A 15770-nucleotide genomic window follows, 5' to 3' on the forward strand; every position below is an offset into this window, starting at 1 on the left:
AGTATATACGTCACAATGCACAAGAGTCTTTCCTTCTCCTTTCTTCCTTACCAACACAATGTTATCTCACACAACAGTCTAGGGGTAGACAGGTGAATCCTGTGAATCCAAGGAATTCCACAGGATGGAGCCAGAGCAGTTAAAGTGGAGCCATAATGCTATAACGGTGTAGTGTGAAAGGGTCCCTGAACTGAATGGCAAAAACTCTGACTAGAGGCTAGAGATGAGGACTATCAGATGGTGCTTACCTGAGTGACACCCTGCTTCTCTTCTGGGGAATCATCCCCATTTTCCTCCAAATGCTCCTGGCCCACGTCCATGAGGCGATTTTTTTCCTAGACACAGACAGACCACAAGTCATGTTTCTAGACATGCAAATCTTTTTTGTTTTGACTCATACATATCCTGCTTCAACATTTTGTTTATACCCACCTCCTTTGCCTGTTTTGCCCACTGACCTACCCACAAGACTGTCTTGACATGAAGAGTATGATGACTTCCTGAACAATGCCATCCTTCACAGATGCTATTTTTTTTTACAAGCAGAGTGAATTGGAAGCAAACAGATTCCTCATGCAGGAAGCACAACTGATATCTCTGCACCATAATATCCCATATAAACAACTGCAGCCTCTCCCTAAGGGCACTGAGCGAATTGAAAGCAAGCTCAGCCATGGAAATCCACAGGGTGACTTTGGCACATCACACACTGCCAAACTCCCGCTGAACAAATCTTGCCAAGAAAACCCCAAGACAGCTTTATTTTAGGATTGCCACAGATCAGAAATTACTTAAACGCACACAACAAGAACAAGGAATGTGAAACTTTTAGTCTACCATTAGATGAACAATCTGGCATTTGTAATTCATTGTGTCTATTCAAAATAACCAAGGAAGACAACCATTGTAACAGGAACCACTGAAGTAGATGAGCCTCAATGGAGCCTCAATAGATAAGACTCATTCAGAAGAGAACAAAAGCTTGAGTGCAGCCACCAAGAAGGCCCTTTCAGGTTCTCATCAGGGGCTGGAAGGACAGGGAGAAGAACACTCCCAAACCGTACACGCTGGTGGGTTCTATGTCAGCGAAGCAGTGGGTCTGTTCTGGGTTTTAGTTCAGATTCTAGAGAGGCCATATAAGTCCCTCCTACATTGTTTTGAGAAGCCTAGTACTAAAATAGGCTCAGCACTTTGGATAGCTCTTTCAAAGTTCAAACTAAACCCCAGAGTGATTTCAGGACCCTGCTGCCCTCAGAGACATCAGCCTCCACCACTCCAAAATAACTCAACACCTAAGCAAGCTCATACTAGAAATAGATAGCATTTAGGTAACCAGATCTTCAGCCACTGAGAGCTTTATATGACCTAAGTTTGGACAGTGCCCAGAAACAATGGACTAGCAGCCAATGACACTGCTGCAGCTGAGAAATCACATATAACTGGCACCATATATACTCCGCTGTCCTTGTAAAATCTGAGAGGGCCGGGAATCAGGTTGGAACGGAAACGTAGAGAAGTCGGAATTGTGGGTACTTCCATAAGCCTTAGCAAGAAAATAGGTTATTTCTTACCGCGTTGAGATCCCTGACAGCCTCTCCTTTCTCCTGTGCAAATCGTTGGCTCTCATCCAGCATCTGTTCCTCTGTCAAGCGAGCCTGGCCTTCCAGCCTCTGCACTGTTCTCTGGAAGGGTGGAGAGCATTTACATTTGTCAAAACACTAAGATTTCAAGGCAAGACAAAAATTCTCACCCCTGTGCATTCCCAAGGCTTGGAAATAATGACACATAAGCAACGCATGTTATGCAGTTGGCCAAGGTTGGTTGGGAAGTTCTGGGATCCAAAAGGAAACCTTTCCAGATGCTGGCCATCAGGGATCAGCACATGCAGTCAGGGTAGTCAGCAAGGTGAAAGCAGGATACATCACTCCTTCCTCCACCAGCTGGCTTGGTTTTAATTAGGTTTAATTAGCTCACCAAAAGGCCATCCGTTTGCATTTTCCTACTGAAAGAAAGCTCTCCATCCCACTAATAAAAAAATTGTTGCAGGCTAATCATGTTTGCGACTTATATAAAGAACCAGTGTGAATCTTTGCAAGGACTTTACCAGTTCAGACTGTAATCTGTAATGAGTTGCCTTTGGGGGGACAGGATACAGCAATAAGGAAGCAAAAGAAGTTACATTCCAGTATTGGCATAATGAATGGGAACAAAGCTACTCTACTAGTGTGATAAGCTATATTTCTGGTTAGTTGTTCAAGTTTCTTTTGAAAGACATTGTCAGGCGCTATCAGAAGCGTTGATGATAGGAATTTTTCTATTCTCAGTACTGCAACAAATAACATCAGCATATCCTCTTTTTAATCATCAGCACAAATAAAGGAATGGGTTGCTTTGAGGGAAAGGGGTTTTTCAAGCTCTATATATTCCTGCCGGTCTTGTATGCAATGGCAGGCAGCTTCCCCCAAGTCACTGCATCTGCCCCAAGTTTGAGCCCAGATTTACAGGAGGTCTCACCGGCACTGAATCTATTTAGGGCATGTGTTCAACACCCTGGAAAGCTCTTTAAAAGTTCAATTTAAAAGGTGGAATGGAGTCACCAACACCCTGAAATAGGAAGCACCAGGCACCATTGTTTCAATACAGATCAGTTATAGTTTGAAACAAAACTAAAGTACAACCCTAGGCTTGGGAACCAACTTAAAAATCTTTAGCTGATGAATCATCCGCCTTTATGTAGATTTAACTTCTAGATGAGCATATTGCCATAAAGCAAAATGCAAATACCTTTAGAAAGCAAAAGATGATGAAACTACAATTTAATAATCCTTTACTGAAAAGTATGGCCATCTTTAACAACATATTTTTGTATTAACTACCCTAAGGAAATTCCAAAACAATACACAGTCTTGTTAAATAAACTGGCAAGGCATTCATATGTGACCTTGCTGATGAAAAGCTGGCATTGTTGGTTCAAAACTTCCTCCCTTGCCAACCTACCCATTAAATTTTTAGTTGGTGAACCTACCCAATTTTATGTTGGCACTCAAAAGAAATGTAACTAGACCTGTATTTCATCCTACTTGGCACAGCAGGTTAGGACAAGCATCCTCAAGCAACACCAATGATTTTTTTTTAAAAGGAAAAGAAAACGTTTTACACGCACGGATTGCTGCATAGAAGAAAAAGAGCAGGATAGGAATGGAAAACCACTGGAGTGAGAACAAAGCCAAACATCTGGAAATGAATCCTTGAGAATCAGTGCTGCTTCCTACCTTCCTCTGATTGATGCTATTTTGCAACTGAGTGATCTCTTCAGTCAGTGCCTGACAGGTTGCTTCCTTCTCTTCTTCCAGTCGACTTTCTCGCTCAAGCTGCTGGAATTCTAGATCTTCATAGCATCTCAGGGCTCCTTCTAGCATTTCAGATGTCTGAAAAGAAAAAGTCAAAGTCAACACAAGAGCTTCTGTGGTCCATCCCTTAGGACTGCAAGTCCAGGTGTGTGAGAGCATAGACTCTTCTGCTCAGGTTGCCACAATTTGCAAGCCAGTGAAAGGCTCTCAGCTGAGATGGCAAGGCTTTCCATTTGTCAGATTGTGGGTTACAATAGATCTGAGAAAGTACTATTCCAATGTTGGTTGCAAAGGTAGGGAAAACATAAAAGCAACAAAAAGAAATACTGCTGCCACTGCTACTGCTGTAAAGGATGCACACCAAATCTCACAAGGCTCAAGGAAAAGGCTGGGCTAGTATCCTTCTCTTCAGTACCCTCCCCCCCCCAAATGTATCTCTCTCTGTGTGCACATCTTTTTGAAAAAATGAAAGTGTTTCGCACAGCTTGACATCCCAAACTTAGAGCCCTTTGGAGTTTTATCACGTGTTTCTATCCCCGAAGAGTTTTATCACATGCTCCACTCCCCCAAACGTTTTACTACGTGCTCTAGTCTCTCAAGAGCTTTACACATGTTCCAATCTTCCAAGAGTAACACTGCATGTGCCAATCTCTGAAGAGTTTTCCAAATCTACCACTCCCCCAAGGGTTTTACCACACACTCCAATCTCTCAAGACTTTTACCACATGCACCAGTCTCATAAGAATTTCACCATACGCTCCAATCCCCAAAAGGTTTGGCTATATGCTCCAGTCTTGATCTCCCAAGAGTACTCCATGCACCAGTGTCCTAAGGGTTTTACACACATTCCAATCTCCAAAGGGTTTTACCGCATACTCTAATCTCCTAAGGGTTATTATACACACGTACCAATCTCCTAGAACTTTTACCACTCACACCAATCTACCTTGAACTAGTTCTGCTGCTCACTCACCTCCTGTAGCTGCCTCTGCATCCGCTCCCGCATAGATTCAGGCTGACTGTCGAGGTGCATCTGAGATTCGGCATGTTGTCGCTGCAACTCTTCTACCTTGCGACGCTCCTCTTGCAGCCGTGCCTTCTCCTGCCCAAAATATAAGAGGGCAGGGTAGCGTCACTACATTCCCACAGGCGATATATATATATATGTACAGACACTCATTCTATCCTCACCTACCAGGTTTCAGGACAGGGCACACCTTTGATCCTCACAGTGATAACTGCCTGGGAGGCCTAGTTCTCACTGATGTGGTAACTCCCATCTTGCATTTAACAAGTCACCTGGCAGCCTTAAGCAGAGGTTGAAATGGTTATTTTGGGGCAACAACTCCTTGACTTTCCCCAGCCAGTATTGGCCAAAGTTGGACTGGGGATTTTGCGAGATGTAGTCCAAAAAAGTAAGTTTTCAACACAATGATCACAGGTGATCTACTCAGTGAGTTAGCAAGATGAATGAAGGATAACGCAAAAAGAATAGTGCACTCTCTTTCGCCTCCACTGGTTGGTTGAGTTTTAATTAGATTTAATGAGCCAACTAGGAGGCCAATAGTCTGCATTTTCATACTGAAAGAGAGCTCTACACTCAGCTAATAAACATACGTTACAGGCTAGTAATGTTTGTGGTGTATTTAGAAGACTGGGTGAACCTTTTGCAAGCTGTCTTTTGTTTAGAAAGTCAAACATCAGCAAAGAAGTGTGCTTTTTAAGCATTAATAAAATACATTCAATATACCATGTGGCAGAGGAGATGTTTTACCAGACTGTAAGCATGATGCAGTTAGGTAATAAAGCCTTTTGGAGCCCAATGTATGTTTAAGCATGTACATGTTTGATTTTAGCTCTTCAGCTGCAGCTGTGCTGCAGAAATAATGCAGTTTGTCACTGCTTTTACTGCCATAGCTCAGTGCTATGGAATCCTGGGATCTGAGTTCGTGGTGGCACCACAGTTCTCTGAGAGAAGACTCAATGTTTCACAAAACTACAAATCCCAGAAGTCCACGGCATTGAGCCATGGTAGTTAAAGCGGTGCCAAACTGCATTCTCTCTGCAGTGCAGATGCAGACTTTCGGCTTTTTCAAGCTGGTTTAACTTGTTTAAGTTTTTATCATGTTTAAACTCACAGAGAGAGAGTCCACTTAGGTGTAACTGACTCCAGTGCCACCTAGTGACTAAACTATCCAATGAAACTATATGTATACTGTGCTAGCCAAATGGCTGTAATAAAGTTGTTGTTGTTGTTGTTGTTGTTGTTGTTGTTATATGTATACTGGGGGGAAATCCTCTCTTGCTGATAGTAGGCTCAACCTTTGGTCCAGCGTTCCTCACACCTTTGCATTATTTATTTGGGAGAAGTCATTACTGCAGTTATGCTTATGACACTTCGCATCTCTACTCTAAATACTTTAATCTAAATAATTTAATTAAATACTATTCTAAATACACTAATCTGAATAGCTGAAAAGATACGGTTCACAGGTCAGAACAATGTAAACATCAAAAAATAGGAAACAAGGTCTCTAAATGATCAAAACACCAGCAGAAAACCAAGGTGGGAAGAACACAAACAGATAATGACAAAAGTGTTAATAGAACAGTGAAAATAGTATAAGAAACTTAGTGGGTACAAAATGGAAAGCCTACAGTATAACAGAGTACTGTATTACAACTAAGGCAGTATGTAAGCAAATGACAACTATATAAATAATGTTGTTGCCGTCATATGCCCACAAATTGCCTTCCATTTATGGTGACCCTAGGAATGATAGACTTCCCAAATCCCCAATCATCATTCATCTCACTCAGGTCACTTTCAAACTCAGGGCCATGGCTTCCTTGATCGCACAGACTTTTAACCCCACTGCACCCTAACAGGTTGCAACCAGGATAAGGGATGCAGGCGGGAATTAACCTGCTTAATTTGCATTTAATTCTGCCATCTGTACATCGTCCCACTTTCCTCAGAACTGGCCTTTTACAATATTACACACTGGTGCCTCGCAGCGTTTCAAAGGTCAGTATAAAAATCAGAGAAATTTGCATGCATTGCAACTGCAGATGCATCCAGAGAAATCCGGCACAGACTCTAGACAAGAACTGCATCTTTTGAAAGCTGTTGACAAAACAGAGAGAGAAGCACCTCACCTTCTCCCGCTCAGTGTGACACTTGCGCTCCGTCTCAGCAAGCCGCCTCTGCAGTTCCAGCAGCCGCTCTTCTTCCCGTCTCAGCTCTTGCCTCTCTTCTTTCAGTTCTCCTTCCACCAACGCACCTTCCAGGTCCATCTGCCACAGAAGGGAACCATGTTAGAAGAACTGGACCAGAACATCCCAGCAAGAGCATGGAAGTGATGGCTCAACCCAACCACCAGGAGGCAGAGGTGCAAACAGATGCAAACAGGGAGACACAGAAGATCCCCAAAGTCTTGTGTGACTTCCAAGGTTTCCTGCTCAAACCACTTGAGAACACTCCCTGCGTTGTGAAGAGCACCCTGGATTTCCCATTTGGTGGAACCAGCAGGTTCTGTTCTCTCTCTGTGTCACCCTTCCCCATCTGCCTGGGTGCGGTGCTTTCACAAGACAGGTTTTACAGGTGCCAACAGTTCTGCAATGGAAACCCTCTTCCCTGTGACTAAGAGGCCATTCTGCTGTCATTTTTTTTTTGTAGCAGAATGTTGTAAATAACCTCACTCATGCATTCTGGGTTTATTATTCACACTATGGAACTTCATCTATGTTCATCAATATGAGTTCCATTGCTCACACATGCAAACACTCGGATAAACATGGAGTCAACAATCCAAATGTATTCAGAATGCATCCAAGGCATGCAAAGTTTGATCCCGAAGTATCTCAGGTCTGTTCCAATCGCTTATTCACACTGCCAATGATATGAACATTTTAAAAAAAAACTCGGGGGGAACCTGGTATCGATTATCCCAGGTTAAGGGGTGTTTTGGCAGCCCCACAAAAAACTTAATAAGGTGCATTCAAAATGCATTTGGGATGCATTCCGGATGCATGTGAGCAACAGAGATTCAACCCAGAGTCATCCTGGGTTATTTTCACCATCTGAATAGGGTCTCAGGGTGGGGTACTGAAGAAGCCAAGGTGTACCTCAATATTCAGCTCCTTCTTCCGGTGATGCAGCTCCTTGATCCGATTTTCGAGAGCCGCAATCTTATTAAGAACACGGAGCGACTGTTGCTGCTCTTCTTTTGCACGACCCCCGGACCTTCTTGCACATGGACTCCCATTCTGGGAGGGAAGGATGGTATGATTAGGACCTACAAATATCCTGGCTTGGCCAAGTAAAGCCACTGTGTGACTTTGAACAAGTCACACTCTCTCAACCTTAAAGGATGGCAATGGCTAACCCCCTCTTACGGAACTTGCTTACGGTTGCTGAATTAGCCCACAGTGCCAAACTCACATGGGTTTTAAAGGACAAAGTGAAGATTATTATTTATTTATTTTTGAAAGCTTGGAGACCATTTCTGGACTTTTGAGCAATACGAAATCCAGTGATGCAATAGTTTGTGTCAATGGCTACTAAAATTTTAGAAGTAGGGTTATCCGGTTGGAACTGTAATGGTAGACTAATATATTTTGTCTTTCTTATGGCTTTTCTCCCCCATCTTTACAGTCTGAATCCAGGGGGGCAGAGCCCTTTTGTGTCTCAGTTAGTTAGTGATTAGTGTTATAGTTAGTTTCTGAGAAGTGCTTTACGTTTTTAGCATTATGTATTCATTTTAGTTTAGTTCTCAATGATGTGTGTGCATTTCTTCACTTGTTTTTTTTAAATTCATCTTCTCTTTCTTGTATATTTTTTCCTTTTTGAATGTTTATGATGTTAGTTGCAAACTAGATTGTCTGTATTAAAATTAATAAAAAATTAAAAAGCACGCCTGGTGTGGAAAGGTCCTTCTCCGTGGCTTACAGACTCTGGAACTTCCTAGAGGAGTTAGACCAGCATCTTCCTTGCTAATCCTTCATTGGCACGTAAAAACCTTTACATATATGTGTGTGTGTGTGTGTGTATCAGTAGGCCTTTGACTGCGGCTTTCAATGACTGATGGCTTCTAAGGTTGTGTGTGTGTTGTGTGCCTTCAAGTCATTTCCGACTTATGGCAACTCTAAGGCAAACCTATCATGGGGTTTTCTTGCTTAGAGAAGGCTTGCCTTTGCCTTTCCCTGAGGTTGAGAGCATGTGACTTGCCCAAGGCCTCCCAATAGGAATCAAACCCTGGTCTCCAGAATCATGGTCTAACACTCAGACCACAATGTTATTGATAGTTGAACCATATTTTGGTGTGACATGGCTTTTTTGTTTTGTTTTGCTTTGTTTTTTAGCTCTATCTGTTTTAACTTTTGTAAACCACCTTGAATCCCAGACTGGGGGGAGGAAGGTGGAATGATGATGATGATGGTAATAATAATAGTTTTATTATCATGCTGGGGCCATCTTCTGTCCCATTATCAACAGAAATAATGGGTGTGTGTGGTGGGTGTGTGAGTGTGGGTTTGGGCATGTAAGAAAAACATGAAATAAAATTGATTTCTGAAATGTCACTTACCCCATTCTTGGCACTGTCTATGCTACTGGCTTCATCGTCCTCTGTATAGTCATTGGAGTTGCCTCCTGGACTGGAATCATTTTCTGAAGAAAGGGAGTCCCCTTCCGTATTGGCTTGGGTTGGCGATCCCTCCTTTTCTGGGTACTGGTGGCACTTGGGCACATCCTCAAGATGATCCTTTTCCAATGTGGCTGGATAAGGGCACAGCTCTGACTGGCTCAGTACTCCCATGGCTTCTGTGTTCTGAAGCACCATTGCTCAAGAGCGCATGGTCCCTGTGTCCTACGGTTGTAAATAAAGAACACCTGCTTTATTGCGATGCCCTGCTGAGCCTTGCTCATAACCTCTCAAAGTTGCTAGCCGGCATTTTTTCCTAGCTTGCTAAGAGGCTAATAAGCAGGGAGGCCTGTTATCCATTACCAAAAAGGAGGAAATGCATCATTAGACAAATGCATATTATTTGCATATCATTTGCATATGATACTTGGTGTGCACACATACTTGGAAACAATTACTGCAGTTTTGACACCGCTTTCACTGCCATGGCTCAATACTCTGGAATTCTGGGATCTGTAGTTTTATGATATCTTTAGCCTTTCTCTCTTGGAGAGCTCTGGTGCCACAACAAACTGAAATCCCGGGATTCGATTAAGATGGAGCCATAACAGTTAAAATGGTGTCAAACTGCAAAAAGGCATATGTGAAGTGTCCCGAACATTAGACGTACACCACAGCAAATATCATTATAGACTGAGTATTGTTTTCCTAGTTAGAAGACCAGCCCCGTTCATTTGCAACTCACTATCATAAGCAGAGATCTAGCCCTCTGGGGCTTTGTATGCTGAAGTCAGCATCCCACACTGTGTGAATCCCACAAATTCACACAGCATGGAGCACCCTGCTTTCTGTGTTTGTGTTTTAAGACACAGGACTGGTTATATCACTCTCAAGAGTCTAGTCTCCTGAGTAGGAACACTCTTTGAATATAGAAACATCTTGGTGAGAGACAGGTGGGAACTAGAATCACAAATTGCTCTACTAAATTCAAAACAAATCCCTCCGGTTCTGGGGTGTGATCTGGAGCCGGCAGCTACAAAGGGATGGGTAATACTCCCAGTGCGCACGCATGATATCTCTGATAACTTAATTTCCTGGGTTTATTTGAGAAATCCCTTTCTGTCTGTTTTCTTCTACCCTGTTATCTCTAGAGATGGAGGTGGAGCTGAACAGAAGGGCTAGATAAGGCCCAAACATCCATCATCACGAAAGTCAAACATGTGTCTCGGTTTAAGGTTGCCAGACTGAAAACTGGAAAGGACCCCTGGATCTTTAGTAGCTGTTTAGCAAAGGCAGTTTCAGCAGATGTTCTTTGTCATAAAACCAGCTAATACTCAACATTACCTGAAATTCATTCATCTATAAAACAAACATTAAAGGTACAGGAGCCCTCTCCTGTGCTGTTATGGCATGGTCCACAATGACACAATCTCCCCTACCTAAGTGGGCCTCAGTAACACACTTTAAGTGTTCAGGAGCTATTGCAGAAACAAATATTTGTTTGATGTGCACTTCAGAGATCACGTATTACTAGTTTTGTATCAAGTGTGCTGGCTTCCACTGCACCTGTGAGCTCAGTTCAGAGTGTTGGTTTTCACCTATGAAATACTAAATGCCTTGGAACCAAGATATCAGAAGGTTAGTCTCCTCCCGTTTTGCAACTGCAGCCCTGATTTAGGTCAGCTCCCTCTGAATAAATGTTTCAGCCATCAGTCCTTCAACCTCCAGTTGAGCTTTTGGAACTGTTTTAATGTTATCATCAGTGGAATCCTATGGGACATTACACATAATATATAGGATTGTACTTATGGTGCTGCATAATGGATTCTGGCCAGATCCCACCAAAACCATACTTACTGGGAAGAACCCTTTGGGTCGAGATTATTGATGATCCTTTCCCTGGTTGACCAAAAAGCAGTTGCCTGATGTTCCTACCCTCTCCTGGGAGCAATATCTGGTGGAACGGGCAGAAAAAAACCCTTTGCACCAGACATTGCTCATGCAATAGGGATGGAAACTCCTGGCAACTACTTCTCATTTAACAGAGGAATGGAGCCCCCTCAATCCCAGTGGCTACATAGGCCCTAAAGTAGTCATAAATACATAGCAGTTATGAACGAATAACCGTAGGTTGTGTAGCTGTAACTATCCAAAACGATTTTAGAATTATCATCCCCATCACCACTTTTTATTGACATGCTGCTTTTATTCCCAAGCCTCAAGGCATATTTAATACAATATGGCTAAGATGTCGTAAAGGTCAATATTCGAATGCAATTAAACTGTTAAACAATTTACTGTAAGCTTAATTTAAAAAAATAATACAGGGTAGTTTAAATAACAGCTCCCGGTAGAGTCACCAAGGAATATTAAGTGCTGCAGGCTACATTCAGAGCAAAGCAACAGCAAACCACCTGTGAGCATTCCTTGACTAAGAAAACCCAGTGAAATGTATGTGGTTGGCATAAGTCAACAGGTGACTTGAAGGCACATACACACAGAGAAAACATACCATTCAAGATCCCTTGTTTAAAAACATTTAAAAACAAAAGCCAGTCCTTTCAAAATGAATTTAAAGCAGAGGTGGACAAAGTGCAGTCCTTGGGACTTCCAAAAGACCTCAGTAACCACATCTAAAAAAAGGTTTTTTTAATGGAGGGGGGACCAATTTTGGGGCAATCTTTTGCCATAGAAGGAGTCAAAACAGCCTAAAATGCCATCCCCCCCAAACCCTGCAAAGCTCCTCCAAACTTCCCAAAAACACCAAAAAGGAAAGGGGAAAATGCCCCAAAATGGTAGCCAGAAAAGCCATCATGTCTCTTATTTGTGAGGCTTGGTGGTTTCTTATATGAATGACATACTCTATGCAACTGTGGCTGATGCTTCTTGCATCATGCTTGATGACATTACCAGGGTCTGCTTTTCATAACATCATCCGGACCGTTCTCCTGTGACATTTTAAAGGTCATCACTTTTTGCTGCATGAGGAAAATGACAAGATGGCACCCCTCTCCCATTTCATGTACACCAGTGTTGGTGACGTGATCTTCTCCTCCAGCAATGCAGCAAGTTAATTCGGGGATACAATGCAGGATACATTATGGGCCCTACATGCATCTGTCTCTGAAAGGGAAACAGCTGAAGATTCTAGAAGGAAAAAGCAGAAGTCTACTATCTCTGGATAAACAGCACCTAGTCTCATCTTAATGGTAGAGCTGGCATTTTTGATGCCACTTTATTACTCTCCCATTAGGTTTCCATAGTCTCTTGGAGTCTTAGTCCAACTCAGAAATCACTACACCAAGACATTCCAAAATCTGTCCAAACATTGTCAACTCTCGCTGTTCCATACATCTGTCACCTGAGCCACACACCTTTGGCATACGTCCCAACTAAACTAGTTGTGTTCCCACCGGGTTCCTTTTATGCACATTTTGACAAGACAAGACTAGCAAACAATCTAATCTCATTTGATGTATAAGGGCACATTTATGCTACAAGCTTTAAGCCGGTGTGACAACCATTCTCCCTCCCCAGAGAATCTGGGAACTTTAGCGCAGTCCCCTTCTCAGGGAAGTCAAACATCTGTGGGTTGGACGGTTGTGTGTGTCTTTCTCTGCACATGAACAGAGTGGCACATGCATGCACATGCACACTAAAGTGTCATAAAGCTCTCAACTGACTATTTCAAATATTTGCCACTGATAAAGTACACAGTATTGTGTTGTTTTTTAAGCGTTATCTTTTTGTATAGTGGGCCCTTGGTATCCACTGGGATTTGGTTCCATGACCTCCACAGATACCAAAATATGTGGGTGCTCAAGTCCCATTATATGCAAAGGTGTAGTAAAATGGGGTCTCTTATACAAAATGGCAAAACCAAGGTTTGCTTTTTCAAATTTATTTTTTAAAATATTGTCAAGCCATGGATGGTTGAATCTATGGATGCATAAATCGTGGATATGGAAGGCCAACTGTATTTTGAACTGTTAGCAACATATTGCAGGACCATATGTACATTTCCATAGTGTCAGATGAAAACCATTGCCTTGCACATGTTTAAATCAAGGGAGGATGCAGATCTATTTGTAGATTAAGCAAATATAGTGCTTAGAAAGTGGAAAGGCACTTTCAGCAACATGTAACAGTGAGGGTAGCTTAATATTAGAGTATATGCTTTGCACATGGAAGTGCAAAGTCCCAGTTCAATTCTAGACATGCTCAGTGTGGCTCATGAAGGGAAGCACTTTTCTCTGTCTAGTTTCTTCATAGCTGCCTTTCCACGTCCTCCTATTCCTCTTCTGATTTCTTTAACTATTTCAATGTCTTCATCATCTACTTTAAAGTTATATAAATAATCTGAGGTATCGGCTGGGGTTTTGTTCCAGGGCCCCCATGGATACCAAAATCCATGGATGTTCACATCCTATCATATCCAATGATATAGCAAAGTAATATCTGATATAAAATGAAAAAATCAAAGTTTGCTTTTGGAATGTATATATTTATTTGAATATTTTCAAACCTTGGATGGCCGAATCCATGGATAAGGAATCCATGGATACAGAAGGCCAACTGTATTTTCTTAATGTTCAGCCGTAAGCCTGTATTTGCACTTTCTTCTTTGACTTCCTTCACTAGTTTTTCTAAGTCACTGCTATTTTCTCCTAGTAATATGGGATCACTCCATGTCTTAAATAGTTAATAATAATAGTTGATGTTCTTTCCTCCAGTTTCCACGCCTCTTTCTTTTTGAGCCTAATCTTGATTTATATATTATATGTTCAGCATACAATTTGCAGTTAGGGAGTGCCATTTAGGATCTTAGTGCTCTGGTCCCTTAACAAAGTGCAAATCCCAGGATTCCACAGGATGGAGCCACGACTGTTAAAGTGGAACCATAGTGCTATAATTGTGCAGTGTGAAAGGATCCCCTAATATGAGACAACTAAGCCATCCATGTTATGTGAAGTGTTAAAGTTCTTACACAATTGCAAACCTAATCATGACAGCAAGGTCTCCTTAACTGTCTGATAAGGATCAATAATGCTTCACTTCAGCAACCCACATGCTTGTTATTCCTTATCTCCCCATGCCCTGTTTCTCTCCACTTGAAATGCTTTCGCACTGGACAGAAATAACACCAAGGTCAACGTTTTCCACCGAACTGGGTAAAATGCCAACCAAGGAACTGGAAGGGAAAATGCCAGGAGATTTGCTGAGACATTAATATGCATGTGTGTGTTTTGGATACACACAACAAGGAAAGGAGCCCTGATTTGCATGCTTTGTACATTTGTTAAGGAAATGGCCAAAGCTAAACTGGAAAATGTGTAGTAATCAAAGGTAATAAAGAAGAAATACAAAATAAGAAAAAGAAAAGGAGATAATTTTTACAACATAGCATCTTAAGAGTAGTAATGTGGAGTGGTCCTTAGGATTGTCTACTAGAGAGCTATATTCATGCAAGACATTAGTACCTCCTAGCAGAAAATTAAAAGTGCCCCATTAAAATACAAATTGCCACTAAGGAGCTCTACCTCTATAATTCAGGGAGGGTCCTAGTGTTCTCTAAATAAGGCACTCGATCCTATCTGATCTTGGAAGATCATCCTTGGTTAGTACTTGGACAAGAGACCACCAATGAATACCGGATGCTGTTGGCTATATTTCAGAGGAAGCAATGGGCAAAACCACCTTTGAGTATTCCTTGCCTAAGAAAACCCTATGAAATTCGTGGAGTCACCACAAGTTGACAGGTGACTTGAAGGCACACGCATACATGCGCTAACACAGCATTGTACGTACACAACCAAACAATGAATCCCAGCATCGCATAGGATCAAGCCATGGCAATGAAAGTGGAATCAAACTACTGTAATTGTATCATTCATGTGCACCACTGTTGTTGTTGTTGTTGTTGTTGTTGTGCTTCAAGTCATTTCTGGCTGTTAGTACACCCTGCATCCCCTGTATTTGGGGTCTTCATATTTTCATATCTGGTGCCAGCATGTTCACAGGAGGTCACAATGACCTTTGGAACATTAGGTGGACTTCCCTTGAGAAAGGAGCAAAGACCTGAGGACATGTGTAAGACCCAGGAAAAACTGAATTACTCCTTCTTCCCTCCAAATTCTTGAATATCCTCTTACACCTTGAAACAAAGGAGAAGCCAGATCTTTCTGCCTACTCCCCGTTATGCTCTCAGCCAACATTTCTGTCCCTTCACCCTTCATCCTTATCCTATCACTGTTTTTGTTACCCTAACATTAAAGCCATTAACTAGTCTAGAAGCCTATTATTGATTCCTGGGAAGATTATCAGATCTTTAGTTTTTTTTCTTTATTACCTTACACCATGGTACACCCCTTGAGGCTAGGATCTCAGATATAAATATTGGTCCCAAAATCTAGCCTCCCTGCGCACACCTTATGCAAACATACTGTGCTCCATGTATGAACTAAGTCCCTCTCTGGCCCAAGTCTGAGCCACTTCCCACGTTGCTTGGTCTACTCTTCGGACAGGTAAATATTGCCCTGTTTAAACCCCTCAAACTCCTCTTCTATCCAATTTCCACAACTCCATTTCAGTTAGCTCTGAATGCAGTGAATTGCTATCTTGTGTGTGATTACATTCTGCATGAATGAATGAATGAATGAAACATTTATTTATATCCCACCCCTTTCGTTTTGGGGATCGAGACGGGTAACAGCATGATTTATACACTACACAATAATAAAACAACAAGACCCATGAGACCCTGACCCAACCCTCC

The 15770-nt window shown here is 42.1% G+C and overlaps 1 protein-coding gene across 1 annotated transcript in view; it reads right to left on the reverse strand.

Annotated features, from left to right (window-relative positions):
- Positions 1-15770, reverse strand: part of PHLDB3 (pleckstrin homology like domain family B member 3) — a 29764-nt gene that overhangs the window by 7434 nt on the left and 6560 nt on the right. Inside the window, exons 2-8 of the mRNA XM_042440191.1 lie at positions 8939-9220; positions 7479-7619; positions 6510-6647; positions 4324-4452; positions 3273-3428; positions 1572-1682; positions 249-335 (exon numbers count right to left, since the gene is read on the reverse strand). Coding sequence (XP_042296125.1) covers positions 249-335; positions 1572-1682; positions 3273-3428; positions 4324-4452; positions 6510-6647; positions 7479-7619; positions 8939-9193 — 1017 coding nt within the window. The 5' untranslated portion in view covers positions 9194-9220. The remainder of the gene's footprint in view (positions 1-248; positions 336-1571; positions 1683-3272; positions 3429-4323; positions 4453-6509; positions 6648-7478; positions 7620-8938; positions 9221-15770) is intronic.

The sequence above is a fragment of the Sceloporus undulatus genome, chromosome 9 (genome assembly GCF_019175285.1).
Source record: "Sceloporus undulatus isolate JIND9_A2432 ecotype Alabama chromosome 9, SceUnd_v1.1, whole genome shotgun sequence".
Classification (NCBI taxonomy): domain Eukaryota; kingdom Metazoa; phylum Chordata; class Lepidosauria; order Squamata; family Phrynosomatidae; genus Sceloporus; species Sceloporus undulatus.